Raw genomic sequence first — 24,974 nt, 5'->3', positions numbered from 1 at the left:
TTACCATTGAAGGTTACAAAAACTTTCATATACAGACGTGATGAAATTCAAAGTAAATTTAATTATGACAGAGCAGGATAAACATTTCGTCCCTATACTGGTATACAGCAACACTACATACAGTTGACGCTCTCTTATCCGACGTTCTACTATTCGATAGGCTCCCTTATTCGATGAAATTTAAAGTCCCCGTCAACAAGAAACTCTCATAAACGACGTTCTACTATTCGATAAGCTCCCTTATTCGATGAAAATCCAATTCCCCTTGAAGATCGTATTAGAGAGCGTCAACTGTAGTAAAATAAGGCTGTTTGTGGGGAGTCAAAGTCAAAATTTTAGACTTGAGGAGAATTATCGAGACTTACCAGTACTGCGAAATTTGCTTATATAAATATTAGAAATTGATAATCAAATGTTATGTTCATGACCTTACGTCTCTGAAAACATTCAGAATCATCAAATTATGTGCATGAGACTCACAGCAAAAGTCACAATACCTTATGATGTAAAGTAAAGTAAAGATTCTTCGACTAAAAAGATTTTCCTCGCCCAATTATTTATTTGTGTTGATAATATAAAAAAAACAGAGGAGTAATCTGATTAACGTTTAATTGAGAGAAAAAAGCAATAATTATCGTTGGATAGTTGGATTCGACCCAAAAGAACGATCCATTTAAAATCACAGGTAGTAGTGTACAAGACACTTGAAAGTGGAGAAGTTGCAATGATCAAATGAGAGTGCGTTGGTATAAGGATAGCAATGTCCCCGCCATGGGAAGGAAACTGTATGAATCACCTTCATTCAAACCTTTTTAATTTTCGAGTCAATAGAATTATGATTAGCCTACTGAGGTATTTAGGGCCGTGATAAAAAGTATTCAAGATAAATTATGGAAACAGCCTCAGTGAAGTAAAAGTAGAATATGATAAAGAATCGAGAGAAAAGTATCTTGCAGGTCGGCTGGATGGGAGAAGGCTGGGATACGTGATAATTTGAGGGAGAAGGGGGATACATTGGATACAGAAATGAAAAAATATGGGAGGGGATTAAGCAATTTAGGATATCTTTTTGAGAGAAATATTGATTCCAGAATTCGCTTCTTTTTAAATTAATTTGATTTGATTTAATCTCATGAAAACAATATTTTCGTGTTTTTTTTTTCTTCAGCAAATAAATAACAACAACACGAAAGGACGCGAACGAGCTATGAAGATACATAAGATGATAATTCTACTCCTGTCAGCAATTTTTATTAGGCGGACGGCAAGCTGTCCGGAACCTTGTTTTTGCCAAGGATCAGAGGTGAGGTGTTACGGACCGACCATCTCAGATGAGAATATTCAATCGATCGCTAGAAGGATCCCAGTCAAAAACGTCAGATATTTGTATATACGTGGCAGTAACATGACGTTGTTCCCAACTCACATGTTTCAAGAGAACCCGAACTTAAAACTCTTACACATCGATATCAACCAATTAAGCAGACTACCAGCGAATCTTTCTAGTAAATTTCCGAATCTCGAAAGGTTGAAAGCTAGCGAGAATTCCATTCGAAATATTTCAAAAAATGAAATATCAGGGTTGACAAACTTGAAGCTTCTTTTGCTGAGAGAAAACAAGATCGCTTTCATCGAAGAGGAATCATTTGCTGGTTTGAGATCCATAGAAGTTTTGGACCTTTCAAAGAATAACGTTACGACACTTTCGAGCAAGTCTTTTTATGGGCTTTCAAATAAAATCAGACAGATAAACCTAAACTACAATAAAGTAGAGAGTCTAGCACCCTGTCTATTTTACAACTTGTCGTCCCCACAATTAGACATTGGGTTATCAAACAACAGGATAGCTTTGATACCGAACAACCTTTTCTCTAATGGGACTGTAACGAACGACCTCGATTTTTCGTTCAATCGAATTAACATGATTGAGAACAAGGCTTTTGTCAACATTTTCAGCGCTGGGAAGATTTATTTAGATTCCAATAACATTACAGATCTACCGGTGACTGCCTTCCAACGTCAGATGATCGCAACTTTAATCTTATTCAACAACCGTCTGAACTGTTCTTGTCCATTCTACGAAAGTCTATTACCGTATTACACGAAAAAATTACAATTCACTGGAACATGTTTCCATCCTTTCCGATTAAGAGATGAAAGTTTGGCAAATTTGATGTTGAATCTGACAGAACACGAATCATGCCCAATTTGTGACCGCCTTGATATCAATTGCTTACATCGTGGAGAATGTATAACAAGGAATCGAACGCATTTCGAATGTAACTGCACTGAACATTTTACAGGGGAACTTTGTAAATTTGAAGTAGTGAAAAATTCATCAGCAAATACGACATCCATGACAAAGATTTTAACAAAAGCTTTAACAACAGAAGTGAAAACGCAAGGATTGAACTTTATACCTTTGACAACAAAAAGACCTGTGACAACAAAAAGGCCTGTCACTACAACAAGGGGAAATATTGAAACAACGACCACCATTATATCAACAAAAATATCTTTAAATTCAACGCAAAGGACTGTAACAAAAGCAAAAACACCCTCTAATATAACAAAACAAAACATCACTACAACAAAACAGACATTGATTACAACAACGAAAAATACCGTTACAACAAACGAAACATTCAGTTTATTAGAACGATCGAAAGACGCAACAAAACACAGTGATAACACGAAAGCATCCATGATAGTCTGGTTTTTCTTATTGTCCGTGTTCTTTATGGCTTTACTGGTGAAGATTGTTTATCACGTGGTCTCGAAGAGATCTCGACATTTAGTGACTCTTGATGACGATCAGTATTTGATGTATTAGATGATGAGATAACTCGGTTTTTGAAACACTCCCAACAGCCTTTAAAAATATATTTCAAACAAATTGTACATAGATGATTTTATGAAAAAACTTCTGTTCTTTTATTTTGAAAATTACCTAAAGTGATAAAAAATTTAAATAATTACTAAATAGTCTAGAAACATTATGCAGCTAAAAACTTTTGTACTTCAAAAAAATATCATCAGCATTTCTAGAAATCCAATAAAAATAAATAATGTTTGCCTAAATAAGTACGTCTAAATAAGCACGGGTGAACCCTTTCCGGACGAGAGAAATACACTTTTTAAAAACATTATCAAAAATATTTCACATGACGTCCCGCTCATGCATACTCAAAATTTCCTGTTCTTTCAACAGTAGCTGAACGAGCTCTTGGGAAGGCTTTGTTCTCGAAATATCCTCGTTTGAAGTATGGTCCGGAAGCGTTTAAAGAATGGTATGACCTAGATTTTAGTCAACGGGGAAGGAATAGAACTTTTACAACAGTTTTTTGATAAAAAGGAAATAAATAGTTGAAAGAGGATCGAGTGCTTTTAACTCGATATGTGAAGGAAATTTTGAGAAAAGAGCGAACAGACCACAGTATGGTAAAAAAATCTATTAAATGCTATACTTAAGTTTAATGGGGAAAATGAAAGCTTTATTAGATGAGTATAACCGACATCGGTATTATAAATAATGCAACTTTAATTACTTAAAAAAGAGTTTCCTTTCATCTTTGGTGACTTTAAATGAAGTGACCTCTTCATTCTTTGCACGACATTTCCATTAATCAAGTCTTGAATTTTTCTAGTGTTTAAAAAAGCTATTGACGCGCCCTGAAGCGTTTGGAAAGAAAAGATTGATGGATAAGCTCTTAAAATAAAGTAATTGTTTTGAGTGGGCAGGGTAGCGTAAACTTGAAATCAGACGTATTTAGACTACGATAATTGGCAATATTCGTGATTAGCGGGCGTCTTCATCCTTTCGTCTGTCAAAACAACATCAAGAAAATAATGTCGTTAACCTAATTGAATTTAAGCGTCTTCGAGACATGACACAACATAAAGAGCGTTGTTGATAAAAGTTGAGCTTATTTTAATAGATGAAGCTTGGATTTTTTTAAAGGAAATTGAGAAAAGGCTAACCGAATGTTAATTTGGACCCAAAAAGGAATAATCTTAAATCTTGAGCATTGCTAATATGCATCATTACTAGCCAATGAGCCCATTCGAAGAAAGAGAGCTAGTAACAAACTAGGGAAAAGATAAATTAGTTAATTTAAAGGTAGGTTCAAAAGTTGAAAAGGAAGAAAAGGAACAGAAAAATGAGGAAATCCAATTATAACAGAACTCAAAACTGAACAAAAGATAAAACGGTCCTATAGACGAAGAAACATAGTTTTATCAATCAAATTAGAGAGAGAGCTTAAAACCTGTACCATGTTGAATCACGTGAATTTGTGAGCAGAGTCGGGACAAAAATAGTTCTTTGATAGATTTTTCATACCTTTCATAAACAAGCAGCTTATCCCCTCTAGACATCTCTGTCGAAAAGTTCAACTCAATGCACCAATTATCAAATAGTTTAATCCGATTTTGATGATTATTGAAACCGATGTAAACTCGTCTATACTCGATAAAAGTTCAAGAAAAATGCCTCGTTGAAAACAATTAGATTTCTTTTTTTAACCTTCGTAGGCTTTTTACGAGAAGTTACATTGACCCATTACAGCTTTGGGTACCGTTTAACGACTGGCGGTCCATACGAGTCTTTGTACAAAATCATAAAAAAATGGGAAGTAAAAAACTTTCCTCGTCTTCTCTATCTTCATTATCTCCTCAGGTGAACATACTCTTGGTGAGATCATCTACTTCTTGGGCGTGCCATTTATTGACGCCAATGGCTGAAGCGCAGAGAACAGGGCGGCCATGGTAGGAAAGCTGAAATGAAAGCATTGGAATGAACCATAAGGAAAAAAAACGGTTGCTTTTATAAACGTCCCCTAAAAGAATAGCCTTGGCGGATATGGACCAAAGGAATTAGTCAAAAGAAACAAGGCATTTTTTATCAAATATTACTATATAGACACATATTCTAGTGATGAAATCTGAGCTCAGAGCAATCAATAGAATTGCGAAAGGAACAATCTTGACCTAATTATAGTGTAATTGCAAACCGCGATAATCTGGAGGCAGTACTAATTGAGACACGAAAGATAATCATCACTGCAGGTGACTTTTCTTGAGGATTATCATATTGATAGCTCATTACTATAGATGGAGTTATTGCAATATTTTCTGATTTGATAATCTCTCTATTATGCATTATTGTCGTTGAAGTTTTATTTCAAACATTTGCTCTAGTTTAAAACTCGCGTGTGCATACAACTACATAAAAGTCTTCATCACAGATCGTTTTTTCAGAACACGGGTTCATAGATATTTTCATAAATTACGTCAAGAGCAATTTTTACCTGGTTTTCAAAATATTACTTTCAATGGAAATTGATTTCCAGAGGAGTTCATAAGAAGTCTATTATATTTCTAAAAATAGCGCTTGAAGACTCGAGGGGTTTAATAACCTTGGTAATGCTTTCAAAACGAGACAGTTGTTCCAATCAGAATAATTTATGAAAAGGTCTATAGGTTAATGTCAATTTTTCAAGGATGTCATTTGCAAAATATGTTTAAGGGTACCAACATACCTTTACATTCAAGACATTTTGGAAGCGAGGGGAAACAAAAGACCAAGCTCCTTGATTGCGATGTTCTTCTTGGCTCCAGATGAAATCTATTCAAAAAATACTGATACTGTGAAAATTTGGGAAAAACAGAACTCTAAATTCTCAATGAAACTTGCCTTAATAATAGGGATGGGCAAAGCTTCTTTGACTGTAAAACGCCACAAATAACGTTCTAAATTATTAACACATTATAAAAAGTGAAGTCTTTACCATTCCCTAACCGCAATAAGTGTATAAGATCCACTTTACAGGGTTATAATTTTTAGATTCTTTGCAAAATATGAATAGAGGCTGAAAAATACCTGTCGACATTGGACAAAAGAATTTAGATTTTGTTTCAAAGTTCTTACTTTGAGCATTTTTGTACTTCTTGACTTCTTCTTTTAGTTCTTCTGCTGGGAATGGCGACAATGACTGGAAGAAAAAGTGACAATAACTTTAAAACCACCATCTTTGTCTGCTTTAAACTTTTTTTGAGAAAAATTTTATAAGAATAAGATGCTGGAATTTGGTCAAAGACTAAGAACAAATTAAGAACAATCTTAGATTTCAGTGAAAAGTACTAATGATCGCAAGCCCAGTCTATGTCTGTAAGTAAATAAAATAAGCATATTAAGAACACGTCCAGAGTACCAGCGAGTATTTAATCATAAAAATGTCAAGGCTGAACTAAAAGTTGCCGCTGTCTATAAAAATATCCATTGATTGGTCGAATCAACTCAATGGAGAGTTAAGGCTGAAAAAAACTGGCATCTTGATTTGGGACTATTGAAAACTCGAGTGTTCAGGGAAGACCAGAAGAGTGTCTTGGGTGTCAAATTGGGAACGACAAACCTAAACAACATCGTGGAAGTGCATGGTATTTTAATAGAAATACACCAAACAAGATACCTCTAATCTAATCGAACAATGGCGACATTCTGTTTACTTTGTTTCGTCCGTTGTTTGGCCAATTCATAGTAATGTTTACCGGAACAGAAGACTACTGTATCGATTTTATCCATGTCCGGTGATGAATCTCCGATGACCGGTTTGAAATGTGTACCGGGCACCAGGTCACTCAACGTCGATGAAGCAGCCTATGATAAGAATAATGATAGGATTGCAATAAAGAAGTTCAATTGAGTAAAAGACCAAGGTCGAGTTGCCTGATCATGACATTGTATTCATCTTTAGTCTTTATCCAAAAATCTTGTCTTTTGGAGACTTTTTGGTGCGTCCCCCTAATGCCTCTATAACTTGAATGTCTTAACCCGAAAAAGTTTTCTAGTCCCTTCAGGTAAGATGCCTTGCATACCTTTTTTCATATTACAAAATTTTCTAACTCAAGCAACTTTATGTTCCCCGTATGTGCTAGAATTATGATGGGGACTCCACTGTATCGAAATAAGGTTTCTACGATCTCCAACTCAACCAATATTAATAACTCTAGTCGAGGTGGAAAAACTTACAGACATTCGAAGAATGAGTTTTGGTGACGCCACAATCAATGGTTTGCGGAAGTTTCGAATTTGCTGAAATAGAAAACAGATTAAAAAGACTTGAAATGAAACTCAAGTCAAAAACTATGAAATATAAAGCGCGTTCAAGCGATCGTAGTATTCGAGCATAGCTCCTTCGAAGAAGAAGAATATTTTCTTTAAAAAAAACATGGTAAAAAAGTAAAACAGCGCGCAATTAATGAAAACGGTCTTTAAGAAATCAACAGCAACAACAAACCGTTGGATAAATTGAAACCAGGAAGACTGACCAGTCCTTACCTGTCGCCTCAACAAATGGAAATACTGTGCAGCGGTGGTTGGGTTGACGATTTGCATGTTGACGTCATCGGAATCTACTCCGTCTTCTTTACTGTCTGACATCTGTTCAAAAAACGTCAGAAATTAAAAAATAATATTCTCGGAAGGATAAAATAATATTTCCTTCGTTCTGTTCTGTAACAGAACATAAGAATTTACATCTTCCTCGATGCGCTAAAATGTTAATCTTTGACATCAATACTCTTCAACTTTACTTAAAAAAAACAGCAGTACTTAAAGTATAATTTTCATTTCATAATAAAAATCGATGTTACTTGGCGAATGCACAATGGAGTTTTGCTTTATTTTGAAACAATTATATAATTATATATGGGTCCGGTCAAAAAGACTCACTTACTATAGCTTCAAGGAAACATTTAAGCTCTGATACAATAAATCAGCAATATTTATTTATGAGCCCGGTTTTGACGAAAAACCGTCTAAGGACAAGGTTGAGACCTACAAAAGAATAAGTCAACTGACCTGTAAGAAACGTTCTATTTTACTGGACGAATGATCGGGACCTGCACCATCCATGCCATGAGGTAGTAACATCACCAAACCACTCTGTAATAACCATTTGGCTGGAAGAAGGAAGTAATGGATAAAGTTAATTTCAATTTGCATATAGAAACTCAGGTCAGCCTCAAATGTTTATACGACAACGCTTAAGAAGAAAATTAACAAGATAAACCTTGAAATCAGACAATTTTCGGCCTTGAATTTATGGCAATTTTAAATAAAAAATTACGACCAAATGGTTTAAATGCATAAGAACAAAAATCTGCTGTATATGGCAAGTCTTGTCATAACAATATATACCTTCCGCATTCGCGATATAAGTATCAATGATAATTTGTGCTCCATTGAAGAAATCACCAAACTGCGCTTCCCAGATGACCAAATGTTTTGGATTTTCAATACTCATTCCGTATTCGTATGCTAAGACTGCTTCTTCTGAGAGCAAGCTGTTCACCACCTGTTCACAGTAAATGAAGTTAATTATCGTATAAATGAAAGTTGCCAGTGGGGCTTTAGACCAAATCGATCGACCGATGACATCCTACTCTATATGACCGAGAAGTGGAGAAAAGCCATCGACTCCCGCCAATCAGTTGGTACCCTGTTCATAGATTTTCGAAAAGCATTTGATAGCGTATCCCACCCAATTCTACTAAAAAAGCTAAGCGCTTCAGGGGTATCAGGTGACTTTTTAACGTATCTTGAGAGTTATTTGTCGAATCGTAAGCAATTCACTGTTATCAATGGAGTCAACTCAGATTGTGCTGATGTGGAATTCGGAGTACCGCAAGGGTCACTTATCGGCCCACCGTGCTTTTCAGTTAATGTTAACGACATGAGTGAAAGCATTGATTGTGATCTAGATCAGTTAGCCGACGACTCAACAGCGTACACAGATCCACATAGCGATATTGTCATCAAAAACCTTCAAAGAAGTGCCCATCAACTTGAATCGTTTGCCAAGAAAAACTCGTTAACCATCCACCCTGACAAATGCAAAGTTATGCTTATGTCTAAAAATCGCTTTGTTGGTCCTCTTCAAAATATAACTATTTGTCATAAAAATGTTGAGATAATAAACTCAACAAAATGTCTTGGAGTTACAATCGATGACGAATTGAAATGGGATGTTCATGCTCAAAAAATTACTAAAATGTTTGGTGTTAAAGTCAAGAAGCTTTACCAAATGAGAGGGATGCCAAAGTCTACCCTTTCAACCATCTATTTTCAAGGAATATTACCATTCGTCCTGTATGCTATTTTGATTTGGGGAAATTGTTCCGATGCTTTACTATCAAGCATTGAAAAAGTTTCATAAGAGCTGCCCGCTTCATTCAGCGGATAAAGAAATCAGTCCCAGATATCTATGTTCTGTCACAGGCCAAATGGAAGGAAATTATTTATTATTATAAGAAGAGCATTGCGTGTAAAGTGTACAAAATATACAACGGTCTCAGCTCACCACTTTTATCGGAACTTATCAGCAAATCAAATACACGTGGAAATAGAAAATCTTCAAAAATTGAACAGGTAAAATTCACCTTTGTTGATTATAAACGATCATTTATGTACAGAGCAGCTATTGTTTGGAATAACATTCCCAGCTCAATACGAGAAATAAAAACTTACAAAGCTTTTACAAAAGCCTTGAATAAATCTGATTGTTTGGATAAAATTAATTTTAATATGACGGGTCGTGCACTATTATATAAAGATTATGTTTATTACTAAATTACATTTACTGAATATATATTTTTTTCTTAGCAAATTTTTAGCTTATTATTACCTAGAGTTTATTTATGTACTTTTATATAATGTATGTTTCTCCTAAATTCTCCTGAGTCTTAATCCTAATCAACTTACTGTTCCTATACCAAAACTCCTAGATTCAACTAACTTTTAGCTTGATTCAACCAACTTTTAGCTTGATTCACAAGATTTTACTTTTTCGTTTTTTAGCCAGTAGGTCCACATCAGTTTTTTACTGCCAATATGTACAGAATTGTGTATGATTGTATATAGTTTTGTATATAGAACCTGACCTGCTTTACCAAATAAATTAATAACAATAATAATAATAATAGTATTCTTAGAAAAGATTCGCAAAAATCTGGAAAATCTTTTCTGGCAAGAAGTACCCAAAGAAACTGCAGGGGTCCATCGTTTACAACATATGTTATGTTATAAACACGAATAAAGTATTTTCTGTGACCGAGGAACTAGTCTTTAAATCTGCAATATTTCAAATAAAGAAAGACTTTGATACATTTGATGTACGTTTGAACAAAAGTATAGTACAAAATTTCCAAACCTCGAGACATCCACTTTGCTGTTTAGACATGTGATTTAAAGGGATGTAGAGTTCGTTATTCTTTTGATCGACCAGCATTGAGTGACGGTGGCTAAATGTACCGCGACCGACGTCTTGCCCGCTGATACGAACATGATGCCCTAAAGATACGATTCAAAATATTTTCGAATAAGTTTGATACGAATTTTGTATGAATTTTTTACGCTTTTGATTCTCAACTCGACTAGAGCTTATACAAATGACAATAGACAATAGGGTGTGGTCAATCCCCGAGGGGCTTGGGATCGGGCAGGGCTTTAGGTGCTCCCGAACCTTCTCAACTAACCGAGGCTGAGGGCGTTCCTTAACTAACCCAGGGTTAAGGTCGTCTCCGAAGAGAATACTTGATAATAACCAATCCGCCAACGGACCACACTTATGGCTCATTTCACGAGGAGATGACACCAAAACATATTCGAGGTAAGATCTACTTGTGGTTTGGCATAGAGAAGTGGGAAATAAGGAACCAACCCAATATAAAGATGCTGTCAAAAATCTATGAATGAGCTAAGATTGTTACCTTGGTAACATAGATTAAAAATGAACTAATGTTTATGAATTAAACATATTTATCATCGTGGAATTTCCCACTTCTCTATGTGTTTATAGAAATAGTGTAATAAGAAACTTGAGTGAAGGATATGTCCAAGATATGTCATAAAGCAGTTAGGAACATTTGGCGAGTTCCTGTACACGGCCGATATCAAAAAAATTATAACCACATTCATAAAAAAATTACGTTTGCGTCTTTTTTTAGCGTTTTTTGCCTAGAAGATATAGTAAACATAATCATTATAAGCAGACTGTGCCTTTAATTGGCTGTAAAAAATTTCTGCGTCGGTAGAAATTTCTCCAACTTTCAACAATGATAGAACACACCTATTTAAAAAAAAATAACCAGCGCATTTTTTATCTTTTTACTTCTTCATCTTCTACGAGGCTCTCAAAGTCAAATAGAATTAAGCACATAAGATATTCTTATAATTGTGAAATGTCGTTCGCGCTTTCGCTACGGTGGAGTGCATGACGTAACTCGCGCGGCATCAAACTCGCCTTCTGTTGGCTGATCATATTGGACGTTTTGGCGTCACCACCCTCAAAGCAGTGGGTGCCTTCATCATTCCATAACTTTATCCACCATTTTAAATGAGTTAACAATAGATCCAAAAGGGCGCCCTTATCAAGAAAGATCATTTGCTTTGGTCTCCAGCTTTGGAAAGTATAGTAATGTTTTCGATTGTTTTCGATGGAAAATGGTAAGAAACTTAAGTTTACAAGTGTCATTTAGTTTTTGCTGGCTGATAGAATGGCAGGATCCTGGATGGTTTCCCTAACTGTAAAGGTTTAAAAAGCTGCAATATTATTGTTTATTTTACTAATTTGTTTGAAAGAATCATTTACTTATTCACCTTGCATGAGAAGACTTCCAATGGCTAATGCTTCAGCTGTGGCCCAATCAATATTTTCTCCAGATTCGATTTTCTTCATTCGAGCTTCACAGAATGTTTTCTCTAAATGCTGGTGAATGTTGAATTGATCAGGAAAACACGTAGAACGTGCTCCAACAAACTTCAACAAGTCAATGTCACAACCTAGAAATAAAAATTATAGTTAGTTTTCAGTCAGCTTTCAATGATTTCACGAATTGCCTCAGCTCAAGAGTGGCGTAGCCTAGAAATCTAGGCTAGTTTGATTCAGTCACTAGGATAAATTTGATGGTTAGTTGTTACTGAATAACAGTATTACAAAGCAAACTTAAAATCCGTAAATATAAAGAATCTTGTCTAAGCCGTGTGTTTTAGCCTTGTGAATACGGGCTTAGCTATGTAGGTTATGAGAAGTGATCCTACGAATGTATAATTTCTACACTAGAATAATAAACGATATCATTCGGATGGAGGGGTAATCTTGACCGCTTTATTTGAAATTTCCCTTTCTCAGAAATCTAATTCATAGTTCAGTTTTGAGAGCCTATTTATTATAAAAAGACTAACTAAATATCGTTTAAAAGTACCTGTGTCCCATGTGGACGCTGATTGATGACTAGCCTGTTGTATTCCCTTCCAATTATCTTCAAAAGGTTTCCAGGCTGGTTCAACCTGACGATCCGCGTCTTTCAATTGTTCATCAAGTAAAGCATAATATTCACTCTCGATGCTTTCGATCTCGGTTTCCGTAACAACGCCATCTTGGATCAGTTTCTTTTTGTAGAGGTCCGGAACTGACTCTCGTTGATGAATGACGTCATACATTGCTGGGTTTGTAAAAGTCGGATCGTCAAGTTCATTGTGTCCCCTATAGAAAAATTATTACTTGTTTCATTAAAATTCAGTTTGCCTTTTCCATGAAAGAAACCGAAACACTTGACAAATTTATTTTCCTCGGATATTCAAAAAGCTGTCATCTACCTTTTCGAGAGAAGATTATTTATCAAGATGATTTAAAATAGATACTGACCATCTACGGAAGCAAAGCATATTTATAACAACATCTTTCTTGAATTTGTTTCGGTAATCTACAGCCAACTTTGTCACTTTTGCCACATCCTGAAATATAGTGAAGTAAGGTAAAGAGTGTGGATTCCTCCATCTTGTGTCAAAGCCATTAGAGTCAACGGAAGGAACAATGTAAAAGGAAAGCTTTCAAAAGAACTAGTATTAAGCAAACAGCAATCTTGTTGTGTACTACCCACTGTCTCAGCGACCCTGCTAGAACCATTTAGCAAGCATTTATAATAGAATGAAGGGGTGAAGGGGAGAAGGGGGATTCTATTATTTATAGCTCAAAATCCAGTGAGTATCTACGCTAATAGTGTAGTGGGTATGAGAATTTTAAGTGGATTACCAATAATATGGATTTCAGAACATTTTTCTTACTGAGAAAACTTTTCTACTGACTCCATTGGATTTAAATATGGTAAAAATGTTCCAAAGCCTTATGATAATGCCTTGGATAAAAATTTTCTTCTGGGCCAGATTATTCTCAAAAAAAAAAAGTGAAGACAAAAAACAAAATTTTGTTCATCCTTGACGTTTCGATACTTCTTGTATCATGATCACAAGCAAATGTTAGCTTACAAGCAAAAAACGTGTTAATAAATCAAAATTTCAAAATCACATCTAGCAATTATAGGTCATAAAATTTTCATAATTGAACGCATACATATACTTATTCAAAAAAGCTCTAGAGGATAAGAAGATACCGTTTTATTTAAATCAGGTTTCAAATCCCTAATGATTAAAGATTCTTTTATATAAAGCTCTTCATCAGTTTTTCCTTTTTCGTAAACTTTCATGTTCTCTAGGGACACGTCGTGCCCAGTTCTAAAAAGATGTCTCGTTACAGCAGTTGGTCTTTCAATATTTCGATGCTCCTTGTACCGTGTCGCAATATGTCGTTTTGTTTTCCCAATATAGTAAGACTCACAATCTGTACAGTGCACTCCGTACACAACAAATGAACGTAACCTTAGAGGTATTTTATCTTTGAAAGTAAACAGATTTGAGAGTCGAAACGTAGTGCGGAAAACGATCTTTAGGTCAACTTGTGGGTAGGTCTCAGCTAATAACGAAATTAGCTGCTTATGAAGAACATCAGATAATTTACCATGAAAAGGTAAATACAGTTTCACTTCTTTCTTTGCAACAGTGGCGACACTTTCATTTTCATCACTAGACTTCATTTTTTGTACAAAATTCTTGCACATTGCTATCAGTAGTTTTTCAGGATACTTATTCTTAACCAATGTTCGTTTGATAACTTCCCAGTCACTGAGAAATAGACGTTCGTTGGAACAAATCTTCCATGCCCTACTTAGCAAATTCTTGATTAAATTGATTTTGTATTTCCTTGGAGTAAAACTATACCAATTTGTATAAACTCCAGTATGAGTAGGTTTGTAGTAGGTACTTGTTAAGAATTTCTCATCTTCTTTGACAATCTTTGTATCAAGGAAGGGGAAACTATCCTCTGATGTCGATTCTTCTTCTTTGGTGAACACAATGTTTTTATGGCGAGTGTTCAAATAATCAAAAAATGGTGTAACGTGTGATTGATTTTTGAACAATAGAAAACTATCATCAACATAACGTCGATAAAAGGATGGTTTTTCAATATCACCGGGACAAATCTCGAAAGCCTTTTCCTCGAAATTTCTCATGAATATATTAGCTAATACAGGTGCTAATGGTGAACCCATAGCAACCCCGTCAATTTGATCGTAACATTTACCATTGAAAATGAAGTTGGTTTCTTTAGTTGCCATATCCAAAAGGGACTTGAATTCGTTTCTTGATAAACCACTGACAGTAGTGGCGTTTAAAGGTAATCCAAAGCTATGGTTATGGTTGCATCAAGAGGAATAGACGTAAACAAACTTGAGACATCAAAGCTTGCGATATGACAAGATGTAGAATTCATTCCTTGGAGTTCATTGACAAAAGCGAACGTATTTCGTATTGTGTATTGATTCGTAGCATATGGTGAAAGAATCTTAGCAATTTCGGAAGATAGTTTATAATTGAAAGAGTTAACCGACGAGCAGATTGGTCGTAATGGATGGTTGTTTTTATGAACTTTAGCAAGACCATATAATCTTGCTGGCTGGGAACCATTTGGACGAACGTCTTTGTAGAACTTATTCGTAATTTTCTTTTCATTTAGCAGTTTCAGAAGACAACGGATCAGCTTTTCTTCGCGTTTGATGGTTGGATCTTTATCAAGTGGCTTGAATTTGGTTTTATCTGCTAACAAAGTCTCTAGTTCAGTGACATAGTCAGATTTCCGTAACAAAACAACGCTCTTCCCTTTATCAGCTTTTGCAACGACAATACTTTTGTCTTTACTCAATTCAATTAAGCCTTTCATTTCAATGTCAGTTAGATTAACTTCAGTTCGTTTATCATATCGTTGACAGTAAGCATAAGCCAACTCAGCGAATTTATTCTTGTAACGGTCTGGACTGTAAGTAGCAGTGTTCATGTTTAAAGATTTAAGGCCCTTGTAACATAATTCAAACGCTGTAAAAACGCCATAGGTGTCTGCTTTTAATGGAGGAATGCCAAATCTCAATCCTTTCATTAAAGCGGATGTCTGAGCCTGAGTAAGAACTCGGTCGGTGAAGTTATAAATCAGTTTGTCTGGGTCAAAAGTATCTTGAACGATCCTATTCTTGGAAAGATCACGAAACTTTTTCTCATGTCGTTTTCGAACCGCAGATATTTCAATGTTGCAAATCGATCTCAATTTTGTTCGAATGACATTAAAATCATACCAAATAACATTCTGTTCAATGAATCCAATAATTTCATCTCGTTTTGGAAGAAGATTACGCAACTCTTTCTTGTGGTGGTTAATCTCTTCACGTAAAAGTCTCAACTGTATTTCCCGATAAGTCTTGCTGTTACGTAGACGATGATTTGAAAGTTTGAAAAATCAAAACTTTGGAATGACTTCAAACTTTAAACATTTCTCCAAAAAGTCAACATCAAGTTGTACTTTATCAATTTTCTTTTGTATGCGTTCAACATTTCGAAATTGTATGACCATATCATGCCCATATCTTCGTAGTAATACTTGAAAAAATTTTCTTCTGGGCCAGATTATTCTCAAAAAAAAGTGAAGACAAAAAACAAAATTTTGTTCATCCTTGACGTTTCGATACTTCTTGTATCATGATCACAAGCAAATGTTATTGTGAGTCTTACTATATTGGGAAAACAAAACGACATATTGCGACACGGTACAAGGAGCATCGAAATATTGAAAGACCAACTGCTGTAACGAGACATCTTTTTAGAACTGGGCACGACGTGTCCCTAGAGAACATGAAAGTTTACGAAAAAGGAAAAACTGATGAAGAGCTTTATATAAAAGAATCTTCAATCATTAGGGATTTGAAACCTGATTTAAATAAAACGGTATCTTCTTATCCTCTAGAGCTTTTTTGAATAAGTATATGTATGCGTTCAATTATGAAAATTTTATGACCTATAATTGCTAGATGTGATTTTGAAATTTTGATTTATTAACACGTTTTTTTTTTGCTTTCAAGCTAACATTTGCTTGTGATCATGATACAAGAAGTATCGAAACGTCAAGGATGAACAAAATTTTGTTTTTGTCTTCACTTTTTGTTTGAGAATGCCTTGGATGACAAACTTACCTCTGGTGAATCACCATTAACATGGATTATAGGAGCAGATATCATCTTTGCAATGTCACTTGAATGCCCTGCTGTTCTGTGAATACAATCAAAATTGATCAAAAAGCAGTACTGGAATAACACTAAAAGATTACTGTCGTTGCGCATAATTATAAATTAAAAATCAAAACGAGGTAATGTAGACATACTATTGGCAGCAGAATTATTTGAAGACTTACGAGGCTCTCTCATGAGGAGTTGTAAAACCAAGTTGATTATTAACAACCAAATGAACACTTCCACCAACTTCAAAATGTGGCAATGAAGCTAAAGCAAACGTTTCCATCACTATACCCTGCAAAAGAAGGAAAGAAGAAAAGATTGAGTACCTTCAATACAAAACAGTGCTATTACCGTATAACGAGCTCGTCAATCATACAGTTTTAAAATTAAAAAAACAATTAATATTTTGTACAAGTTTTTTTGTTTTCTTTCCTACTTCAATGGTTGAATTCCAAAGAAGTTTCTCAACATATTCATAAAGTTTTTTGGGTAGTGTAGTACCAACATAGCTGCGCAAACTAAAATTATTATATTGAAGTACCTGTCCAGCCATTGCAGCATCGCCATGAACTTGTATAGACAAAATGTTCAACAGCTCATCTTCAGAATTCTCATTTTCCCCATTATAATAAGCCTGTTGTTTTGTCAAGAAACGGCTTCTCGCTTTCCCCATGATGACTGGGTGACTAGCTTCCAGGTGTGAAGGATTAGGCACCATTGTTACGTGGATGTTTTTATCGTTGTAATTCAGGTCGGTTGAACTGGCTGAAAATTTGAAAAATCACGAATGATAGGTGCAATAAAATATACAATTTATTGTATTCAATTCAACTTCAGAGTGCCTAACATCAGTCAGTGGAAGATATCCCAAACATTCCAAAAATAAAACGGAAGAGAATAGATAAATTTTACACAAAAAAAATCATATCAGTGGAGACACTTTTAAGATAGACTATGTGAAAAAGATAGCCCTCATGGTTATATGGTTATTGAAAATCACTGCTTTGTTAATACACAAACATAATGTGAAAATAATTTTTAGAATAGCGTACTCAAATGTGAAGAAACATCCCCAATGAATCTGAGCGAAGAATGAAACTCTGGATTGCCCTTCAGCTATAATATATTATTTAAAGCAATTAGTTTCAGTATATATTAAAATTTTTATTTGATTGAAAGGTTAAAATATTATGGGAATTAAGTGGGAGGCGGTAACCTTTTTGCTTTATTACATTCTCATTACACTCAAAGTATCATTTATTGAGGAGCAGAACGAATATTATTAGAGAGCAAGACAAGTTACACAAAAGTAAAATAAGAATATGGAAAGCATATGCTATGTGACATGTTATTGCAAACTTACCTTGGAAAAAAGAGCTTTGTTTGGATAGTTAAGCATTCCGGTTAGAAGGGCTAGACGTCCTCGATGTGGGATAGATATCATCACCTCATTTGTCCCACCTTTCAAATGAACAACAAGGCCAAAAAAGTCACATTTTCAAAAAAGTAACTTCAGCAGATTTTTGAGAAAAAAACATTATTGCCCTGTGCAGAGATATATTGACTTGAGAATGCTTCAAACATTAGGTCATATTGAAATGTAAAAATAAAGATTTAATTAAGAAAATAGAGAGCATACTATGTCATGTAAAAATAAAGTATAAAAAGTGAAATGCCAGATAAGCTTTTAAAAACATACTTTTAGAGCTTATATGGAAGAGTTCTTCAAACATTGCCAACATACTCTCAGCTCCTTCACCACTGTACCTCTTTAAAGTTGGAAATCGTTTCGCCAAAAAGTTTTCGAAAACCTAAAAAGAAAGATTTTATCATGAAGGCAAAAGACAATAAATAGGTATTAAATCTGCTTTTAAAACTAGTAAGAGTAACAGTTAAAAAATTCTTTTTCATGTGGTATCATGAATCTTTCGAATTTGAGAATATAATTTATTGGGGACAATGAAAAAAATAATCCATTTGACCTTTTCTTACCTGCGATTTTAACAAATGAGCACAGATCTCTTTTTGCTTTTCTTTAGTCAATTCAAATGAGGAGTTTTCAATCTGGTGATACAACCATGCTTTTTCATCTTCATCCTAAAAGTTGACAGAGAGGTACGTAATATTAATGAGGTTTTGAAGCTGATTAAATAGATAGCACAGCATAGCACATCATAGACAGCATAGCACAGTGGCAGGATCGGCATGATACCAAATCAAAGAGGCAATACATAAAACTAAAAATAAAGAAAATACAAATTCTTAAGCTGTTTTAATTTTTGTATTTCTCCATCTAAAATTTTGTGATAAGTTGATGATTAGTGAATTTTTAGATGATTTACGTTTAGATGTTCCAGATCGAAGGCTACATTCTGACAATATGTGTTCTTTAGGTGTTCAGCCTCTTGACTTGAAAATTCATTGAAAATTGTTGACATGATACCATCTTCTCTTTCTCTGTAATGCAAAATAACATCATGAGGATTATTATCAATTAGCAAGATTTGAAAAGTGATTTCAACCAGAAAATACAGCTCGAAAAGGTAAACAGATATCACAATTTGAAATGTCAAAGGTATCACTTTAAAAATCTTTTTTTACGCACTTTAAAATTTAGAACTTTAAAGACAACAAGTTCTTCCAGATTCTTCAATGATTCAACTGGGTTAATAGACGAGCTAAATTTAAGTATCTTCAGACAGCACTTTATGTTGTCAAAAGAATATTTTATATCATTTATATTGGTATTAATAATTTGAGTAGTTATCACACAAAAAGAAGAATTGCATTACTTATTACTTAATACTTATTTCTATCACAATTATATATCACTTTAAAACATCAAACCTGAGCCCAAGAGGGTCAACTGTTGCAATGAATTGGCTGTTCTTTCTCAGGTAATTGTGAGCATCTTCTTTGCTCTGAATAACTGGATCTAAAAAAAAATAAGTAAAACTTCAAAGACATGATATTATTACAATATAAAAAAATAGAATTTTTTCGTCCACATAACTAAAGATTTAATTTCAAAATAAGTGGGTTGGAAAATTGGAAATCTTGCAATTCTGTTCTGCCGTTGAGATTGGCCTTTTTGTTATATAAAAACATTGACTATTCCTCTACGTGAAAAAAGGGCAATCTCAATCTCAAAGATGACCACCACAGTAAAATTTTAAATTTTGTAAGGGACTAATTTTGAGATTGAACCTTTAGTCATGTGAACAACGATTTGAGGATGGAGCAAATAAAAGGAACACAATAAAAATATAATATAAAAGTTATATAATACCTTTTTGTTTGGTAGTCTTTTCTAGTCTACTCCTCAAAACACCGTGGGTGACAACTTGACTTTGATAGGAGCGTTTGATGTTCAATCTGTAACATCTTTTTAGATAATTTATTCTATTCATGTTAGAATGTCTAGAATGTCTAAAATTTATAAAAAAATGTAGAATACAATTTTCGAATTGGGGGTCCAGGGGGACAGTGAAATATCACTTTTAATTTAATGATTTAATGGGCATTGTTTTATCTGGCAAGAAAATTGTCATAGATCTTAAAAAAGGCCTTAACACAGGTCTTCGTAGGGCACCCCTTAGATCAGGGCAAACTTTTGATATCGTGCTCTTAATAGGGTGTAGAATTGACAAAACAATTCAGCGTGGAAAGTATATAAAGAAATATGGGTTGTATGTTAAAAGTTTTAACCATCTCGTGCCAAGGAATTGCCTAAGGCAAAAAATTGACGTTTTGGGCGTCAGTCAGCATTTTTATGAGGACATTTTCAGAAAAGATCATTGTCACAGCTGGATAATCCTGACTTTAGTAGTATCAAAAACTGGTATGGTTATGTTTTGAGATATTTTGATTCAGATATTTAAAACTATTGTTATTTTTTGCTGGGTCAGAAGTTTTTCAGCATATTTACCCACCTTAAGAATGAATTATGTGTGTCAATTGTAACAACACAAATAAGGTGTTTGAACAAACTCACGATCAAACCAAAAATTAAATAAAAGTAAAACAAACTCACTTTATCCAGACGATCTCAATTGAACGGAATCGACGATTGAACCAGTCGAACCAAATCGAACGCAATCGACTAATGGAAATTCGATTGTCGAATACAATCGAATCTCAATCAAATATTACCGCAATTTTCAGATTTGATTGGTATTCAATTGCTTTCAAATGATGTTCGATTGCGTTCGATTGCGTTCGATCGTCGATTCATTGACCCCCGGATTGTTCATCGCATAATTTCTACAGGAAATCGAAAGTAATTTCATTCGGCTTGTGATGTTTGAGAGCTTGGAAGTTGGGAAGCTGCAAGAATAAAGCCAGACGATCTCAATCGAACGGAATCGACGATCGAACCAATCGAATATTACCCAGAATTTTGACGTTTGATTGAGATTCGATTGCGTTTGACAATCGAATTTCAATTGGTCGATTGCGTTCAATTTGGTTCGACTGGTTCGATCGTTGATCCCGTTCGTTTGAGATCGTCTGGCTTTATACACAAACAGATGGGCCTCACTCTCAAACTTAAAAATAATTTTAATATACAGTCTTTAAGATTTGGGTAATTTTGCAGTGATCTCAGACGAAACAAATCTGGGGGTTGGTCTAAAAAGTAGGGTAGCCAGTTGGGGTAGCCAATTTGGTTAGGTTGTGGGGTAGCCGTGTATTTCACAGACCAGAGTAAAAAATAAAAACTTTTTAGATGATAATCCTCATTGAATCCAGGGGGTAAAATTTTAGAAAATATTCAATTATTCATTCAAGATGCAGAACCAGAAGATATTAAAAAATTTAACTTAACACATGGACAGATGGGTTTCATGTTTTAAAATGAAAGCTAACTTTTTTTGTGTTGTCCTTTTTGTCCCTGATGAAATTTGAAACTTTCAGCAGGATCAGAAGAGATTTTAATTCAATAGTATACTATGTTAAAAGTTCTTGGGATTTTCTTGGGATGCTTGCTACATTTTTACCTTTAGATGAACAGTTTTAAAACTACTTTTAGCTTTTCTCCTAGCTAGATTCTTATTTCTCTTTTTTTTTCAAGACTTGTTTATTGTAGTTCTTTTGATTTCTTTGACAAGCTTGTTATAGATTTGTTTTTATTTAAAACTTTTTCTTTTGATTTAAGAAAAATTGGCTTGAAAATGATATCTGACTTGACCTAACTTGACAGGAATTTCATAGCGTCAGCCCCCCTGCTGGTTGGGTAACCCCCCGGGTTACACCCTAAATTTTTCCCAAAAAAGGAGGGGCTGGAAGTTAAAGGGCACTTATAAACATCAACATGTCAGATCTAATAACGACACTGTCATCATTGACAATAAAACAAAGGATTTTCTGTCAAGAGTCTTCTTCTATACTTAACGGTGGTGTGTCATTTGTCAATGGTGATATCAAGATTGCACTGGGTACTAAGGGGTGGTATACCTATTTTAAGGGGTAAATTCAACTTAATGCCAGGGTAACCTCACTTAAATCTCAAAAAACAAGAAAGAACAACTTTTCGGCACTGGCAGGCTAGCTCTAAAACAGCATCTAATAACCAAAATATGGTTAAAAAACCAGAATATGATTCTTCAATGGGAATCAAAACTATAAAGTGCAGCTTTACAAGCTTTACAATAGTGTCGCAGATCATCTGGATGGTATCCAATCTTTATTATCCCTTTATTTTCATTCCAAGGAAAAATAGAAAAGTTGTATTTTTTACTGCTCTATTCACATACTGAATTTAAAAGATTTTCTATGTGGCATTGTTTTGCAAACTTTAAAAAAATGATTTTTGTCATGCTTTTGTGGGACTGGCTTAAGTGCTTACGTGCAGCATAGGGTACAAGGTCCAAATATGCGTTTCCTGTAATTTTTGTATGAAGAGTTATGCCTATACTGACTGGTCCAATACCACAACTTGGTACCCCCTGATCAAAGTTCGACAACCGAACTTACCTTATTAAAGGAAGAAATTTTGGCGGAAAGAAAATTTGGCAGATTTGGCAGATTTGGAAAGATCCGGCAAATTAAGTTCCCGTCAAAATTTCTTTTTCCGCCATCCGCCAAATAAAATTCCCGCTAAAGTAAACTTTTTGAAAATATGATCTCTTTTAAGGTGTTTTTGCATTTTTTTGCTATTTTACCCCATTTTAAGGATAAACTTTTCAGCAAGCGCCAAATTAAATTCCGCCAAATTTAGTTTTTTCGACCATCGGCCATATTTTAAACTCCCTCTAAAAAGCTTTTTCAGCCATCCGCCAAATTAAATTCCTGCCAAAATTTCTTCCTTTAAGGTAGTCGAATGTTAATCACAGACAGCAAAGTTCGATCATTACTGTAAGCTCGACAAAGTTCAATTAAAAATACTGTTTGATTGGTTCAATTAATTACCGTGAAGTCAGGTAACTTGCATCAGTTGAGAGTGGGAGGGAAACTTGAATAGCCATAAAATGACTGACCATCCAAAGCAGCAAAATTTCAAAACAGTTAAAGGGCTAAAAACACTACACAATATATTGTCAGGCAATATACTAATGATATATTCCTGAATGTCGGCAATATATTGAAAGGTGTCTGCAATATATGTGACTTCCCAAGCGATTTAAAGTACCTGAAAATCAGACCGGTCTTGGTCCAGTATTACGAGCAGTCTAGTAGCGGTCAAATTTTTGTTTTAGATCGGCCTCCAGACTTTCTAGAAATGTGGTCTCTAACCGTTGTGGCCGCTTCTAGACGCTCGTGGCCGATCGTTAGACCGGTTGTGGCCGCTCATTAGACCGGTCCTGACCGCTCGTTGGACCGGGCCGGGCCGTTCGTCAGACCGGTCCAGGTCGCTAGTTAGTGATTTTCAGTAACAATCACATCAAAAAAATGTTGTAAAAGGATGTCAACCGAGCGATCGGGGCTGGTCCCCTAAACTCGTAGCGGCCTTTTGGTAAATTTTTACCGGTCATTTACCGGCCCTTAAAAGACCGCCTAAAGACCGGTCCCATTTTCAGGTACTTTAAATCGCTTGGGGAGTCACATATTGTCAGCTCGATTTGCAATATTCCAACAATAAAGGGGGATTGTTTACAGAAAGAAAATTCCTTTTTATAATAGAGTACCAGTTGTTTACTTTGTACATTACGGTCCGCAAACATTTTGTCGAATATTGTACGTCAATATATTGTGTAGTCTAAGTAGCCCCTTAACTACTGCCAGCTCTGCTCTCACAGCTCTACTCTACCATTTTATATCAGACAGTTAGTCACACTAGCTTCCCGCCAAAATGCATATCAAAGATTAATGCTGCAAAAGCGCTATATCGCTTACTTGACTCGCAAGCAAAAAGATGCGCCTTCTAAAGGGATTCATGAAAAAATAACCCGGCGCTTTTTAATGAAATAAACATTTTCAAAAACTATGAGAAATTGCCTAAAATTTGAGCCATAGATGAAAAGATTTGAGCCAAGCCAACCTTGAAAACTAATTTGAAGATCAACTTCCCAAGAAAAAGATCTACGGGGGAGACGGAACCCACCTACATCCGCGCACTGCCAGATAGGCTATTTTCCGGAAATTTTGCCGGACCTCAAACACTGACCCATTTACATGTGCGGAATTATTTTTACTTTAGCGTATAAACAAGGCCTTAAAAATCGAAGCGCTGTCTCGGGAATTGAAAGACAAAATTTGGTTTGTTGATATTCTGGCTGCTGCACGTTTGCAATCGGTCATTTTGTCTCATTTAAGTTTTCAAGTTTTAATTAATTTTTGGGAACTTGAGCTTGATTCAGGTAACTATCATCCTTGTTGTTGCAATTACATCCTGTAGATGTCTGATGTCGTTTTTTCTGAAAGCTAGATTTCCTAGTGTGACTAAACTGTCAGCCCGATCATGAACTTGTCGAACACCAATCGAATCCATCGAACGATAAAAGTTCGATTAGAAAAATTAATCGAACACTCACAATTTTTGAAGCAATAGCAGTTCGATTAGTTCGGTCAATAAAAACTTTGATTAGTTGATGATATTAAATCCTCATATCTTCCCCTCGCTTGCAAAAACTTTATCCTGGCAACAACCCTCGACATGGCCCGAGATTATTGGAATTCGCATAAAGCCCGAGTATGGCCCGAGCTGGCCCGAGAATTCGGGCCGTGTTCGGGCCGTGTTCGGGCCACGCACGGGCCACACTCGGGCCAATTTTTGAAAACATGATTTAAACAGGCGTGTATTCAGGACTGAATTTTTAACTTTTCTTGAAAACTGGTTTCTCTTAATTATAAATTAAGGTTGTAAATCATATAATATTAATGTCTGGAATGTAATCAATTTAATTTACATGGCCGAACATGGCCCAATGACTGGGTGATGTCAGCCAAAAGATAGACCTTTTTCAAGAGGACGTCTGTTGATCATTATTAGTCAGCCATAAAAACAATGATAGCGAGCCGCATAATTACTGTATCATGCATATTGTAATAATATACCTTTTTTCAAAGAGGACGTCCTGTTG

At 35.1% G+C, this 24,974-nt stretch overlaps 2 protein-coding genes across 3 annotated transcripts; one reads left to right on the top strand and one right to left on the bottom strand.

Annotated features, from left to right (window-relative positions):
* Window positions 1-923: 923 nt before the first annotated feature.
* Window positions 924-2,911, top strand: LOC136812184 (chondroadherin-like). The gene is made up of 2 exons (XM_067068667.1): window positions 924-956; window positions 1,169-2,911. The coding sequence occupies exons 1-2, from the start codon at window positions 924-926 to the stop codon at window positions 2,831-2,833; spliced, it is 1,698 nt and encodes a 565-aa protein (XP_066924768.1). The 3' UTR covers window positions 2,834-2,911.
* Window positions 2,911-19,883, bottom strand: LOC136812193 (2-oxoadipate dehydrogenase complex component E1-like). 2 transcript variants are annotated; one of them, XR_010847323.1, is made up of 22 exons: window positions 19,745-19,883; window positions 19,303-19,390; window positions 18,798-18,912; window positions 18,448-18,552; window positions 18,155-18,266; window positions 17,819-17,916; window positions 17,508-17,571; window positions 16,997-17,220; window positions 16,632-16,747; window positions 16,414-16,489; window positions 12,708-12,796; window positions 12,265-12,545; window positions 11,660-11,842; window positions 10,212-10,351; window positions 8,201-8,357; window positions 7,862-7,962; window positions 7,340-7,441; window positions 7,031-7,093; window positions 6,471-6,658; window positions 5,930-5,993; window positions 5,541-5,626; window positions 2,911-4,776 (listed from the first exon to the last, which is right to left on the bottom strand). XR_010847323.1 is itself a non-coding variant. In XM_067068675.1 (22 exons), the coding sequence occupies exons 1-22, from the start codon at window positions 19,863-19,865 to the stop codon at window positions 4,675-4,677; spliced, it is 2,670 nt and encodes an 889-aa protein (XP_066924776.1). In that variant the 5' UTR covers window positions 19,866-19,883; the 3' UTR covers window positions 4,496-4,674. The 2 variants fall into 2 exon arrangements, 1 of the variants encoding a protein (XP_066924776.1); XM_067068675.1 differs by having other exon boundaries at window positions 4,496-4,776; window positions 5,930-5,995; window positions 6,478-6,658.
* Window positions 19,884-24,974: the final 5,091 nt, after the last annotated feature.

Source organism: Clytia hemisphaerica, unplaced genomic scaffold, assembly GCF_902728285.1.
Source record: "Clytia hemisphaerica strain Z4C2 unplaced genomic scaffold, Clytia hemisphaerica genome assembly, whole genome shotgun sequence".
NCBI lineage: Eukaryota > Metazoa > Cnidaria > Hydrozoa > Leptothecata > Clytiidae > Clytia > Clytia hemisphaerica.
Note: the sequence above shows the minus strand (reverse complement) of the source record. Positions and strands in the feature narration are given on the sequence as shown.

Excerpts from the sequence above, each read along its gene's own strand:
- LOC136812184 (XM_067068667.1), top strand. The coding sequence starts at position 924 with ATGATAAAGAATCGAGAGAAAAGTATCTTGCAG. Across the intron at positions 957-1,168 it reads GAGAGAAAAGTATCTTGCAG|CAAATAAATAACAACAACAC; the intron begins GTCGGCTGGATG and ends TTTTTTCTTCAG.
- LOC136812193 (XM_067068675.1), bottom strand. The coding sequence starts at position 19,865 with ATGAATAGAATAAATTATCTAAAAAGATGTTACAGATTGAACATCAAA. Across the intron at positions 12,546-12,707 it reads ATGCTTTGCTTCCGTAGATG|GGGACACAATGAACTTGACG; the intron begins GTCAGTATCTAT and ends ATTTTTCTATAG. Across the intron at positions 7,442-7,861 it reads AAATAGAACGTTTCTTACAG|ATGTCAGACAGTAAAGAAGA; the intron begins GTCAGTTGACTT and ends TTTTTTGAACAG.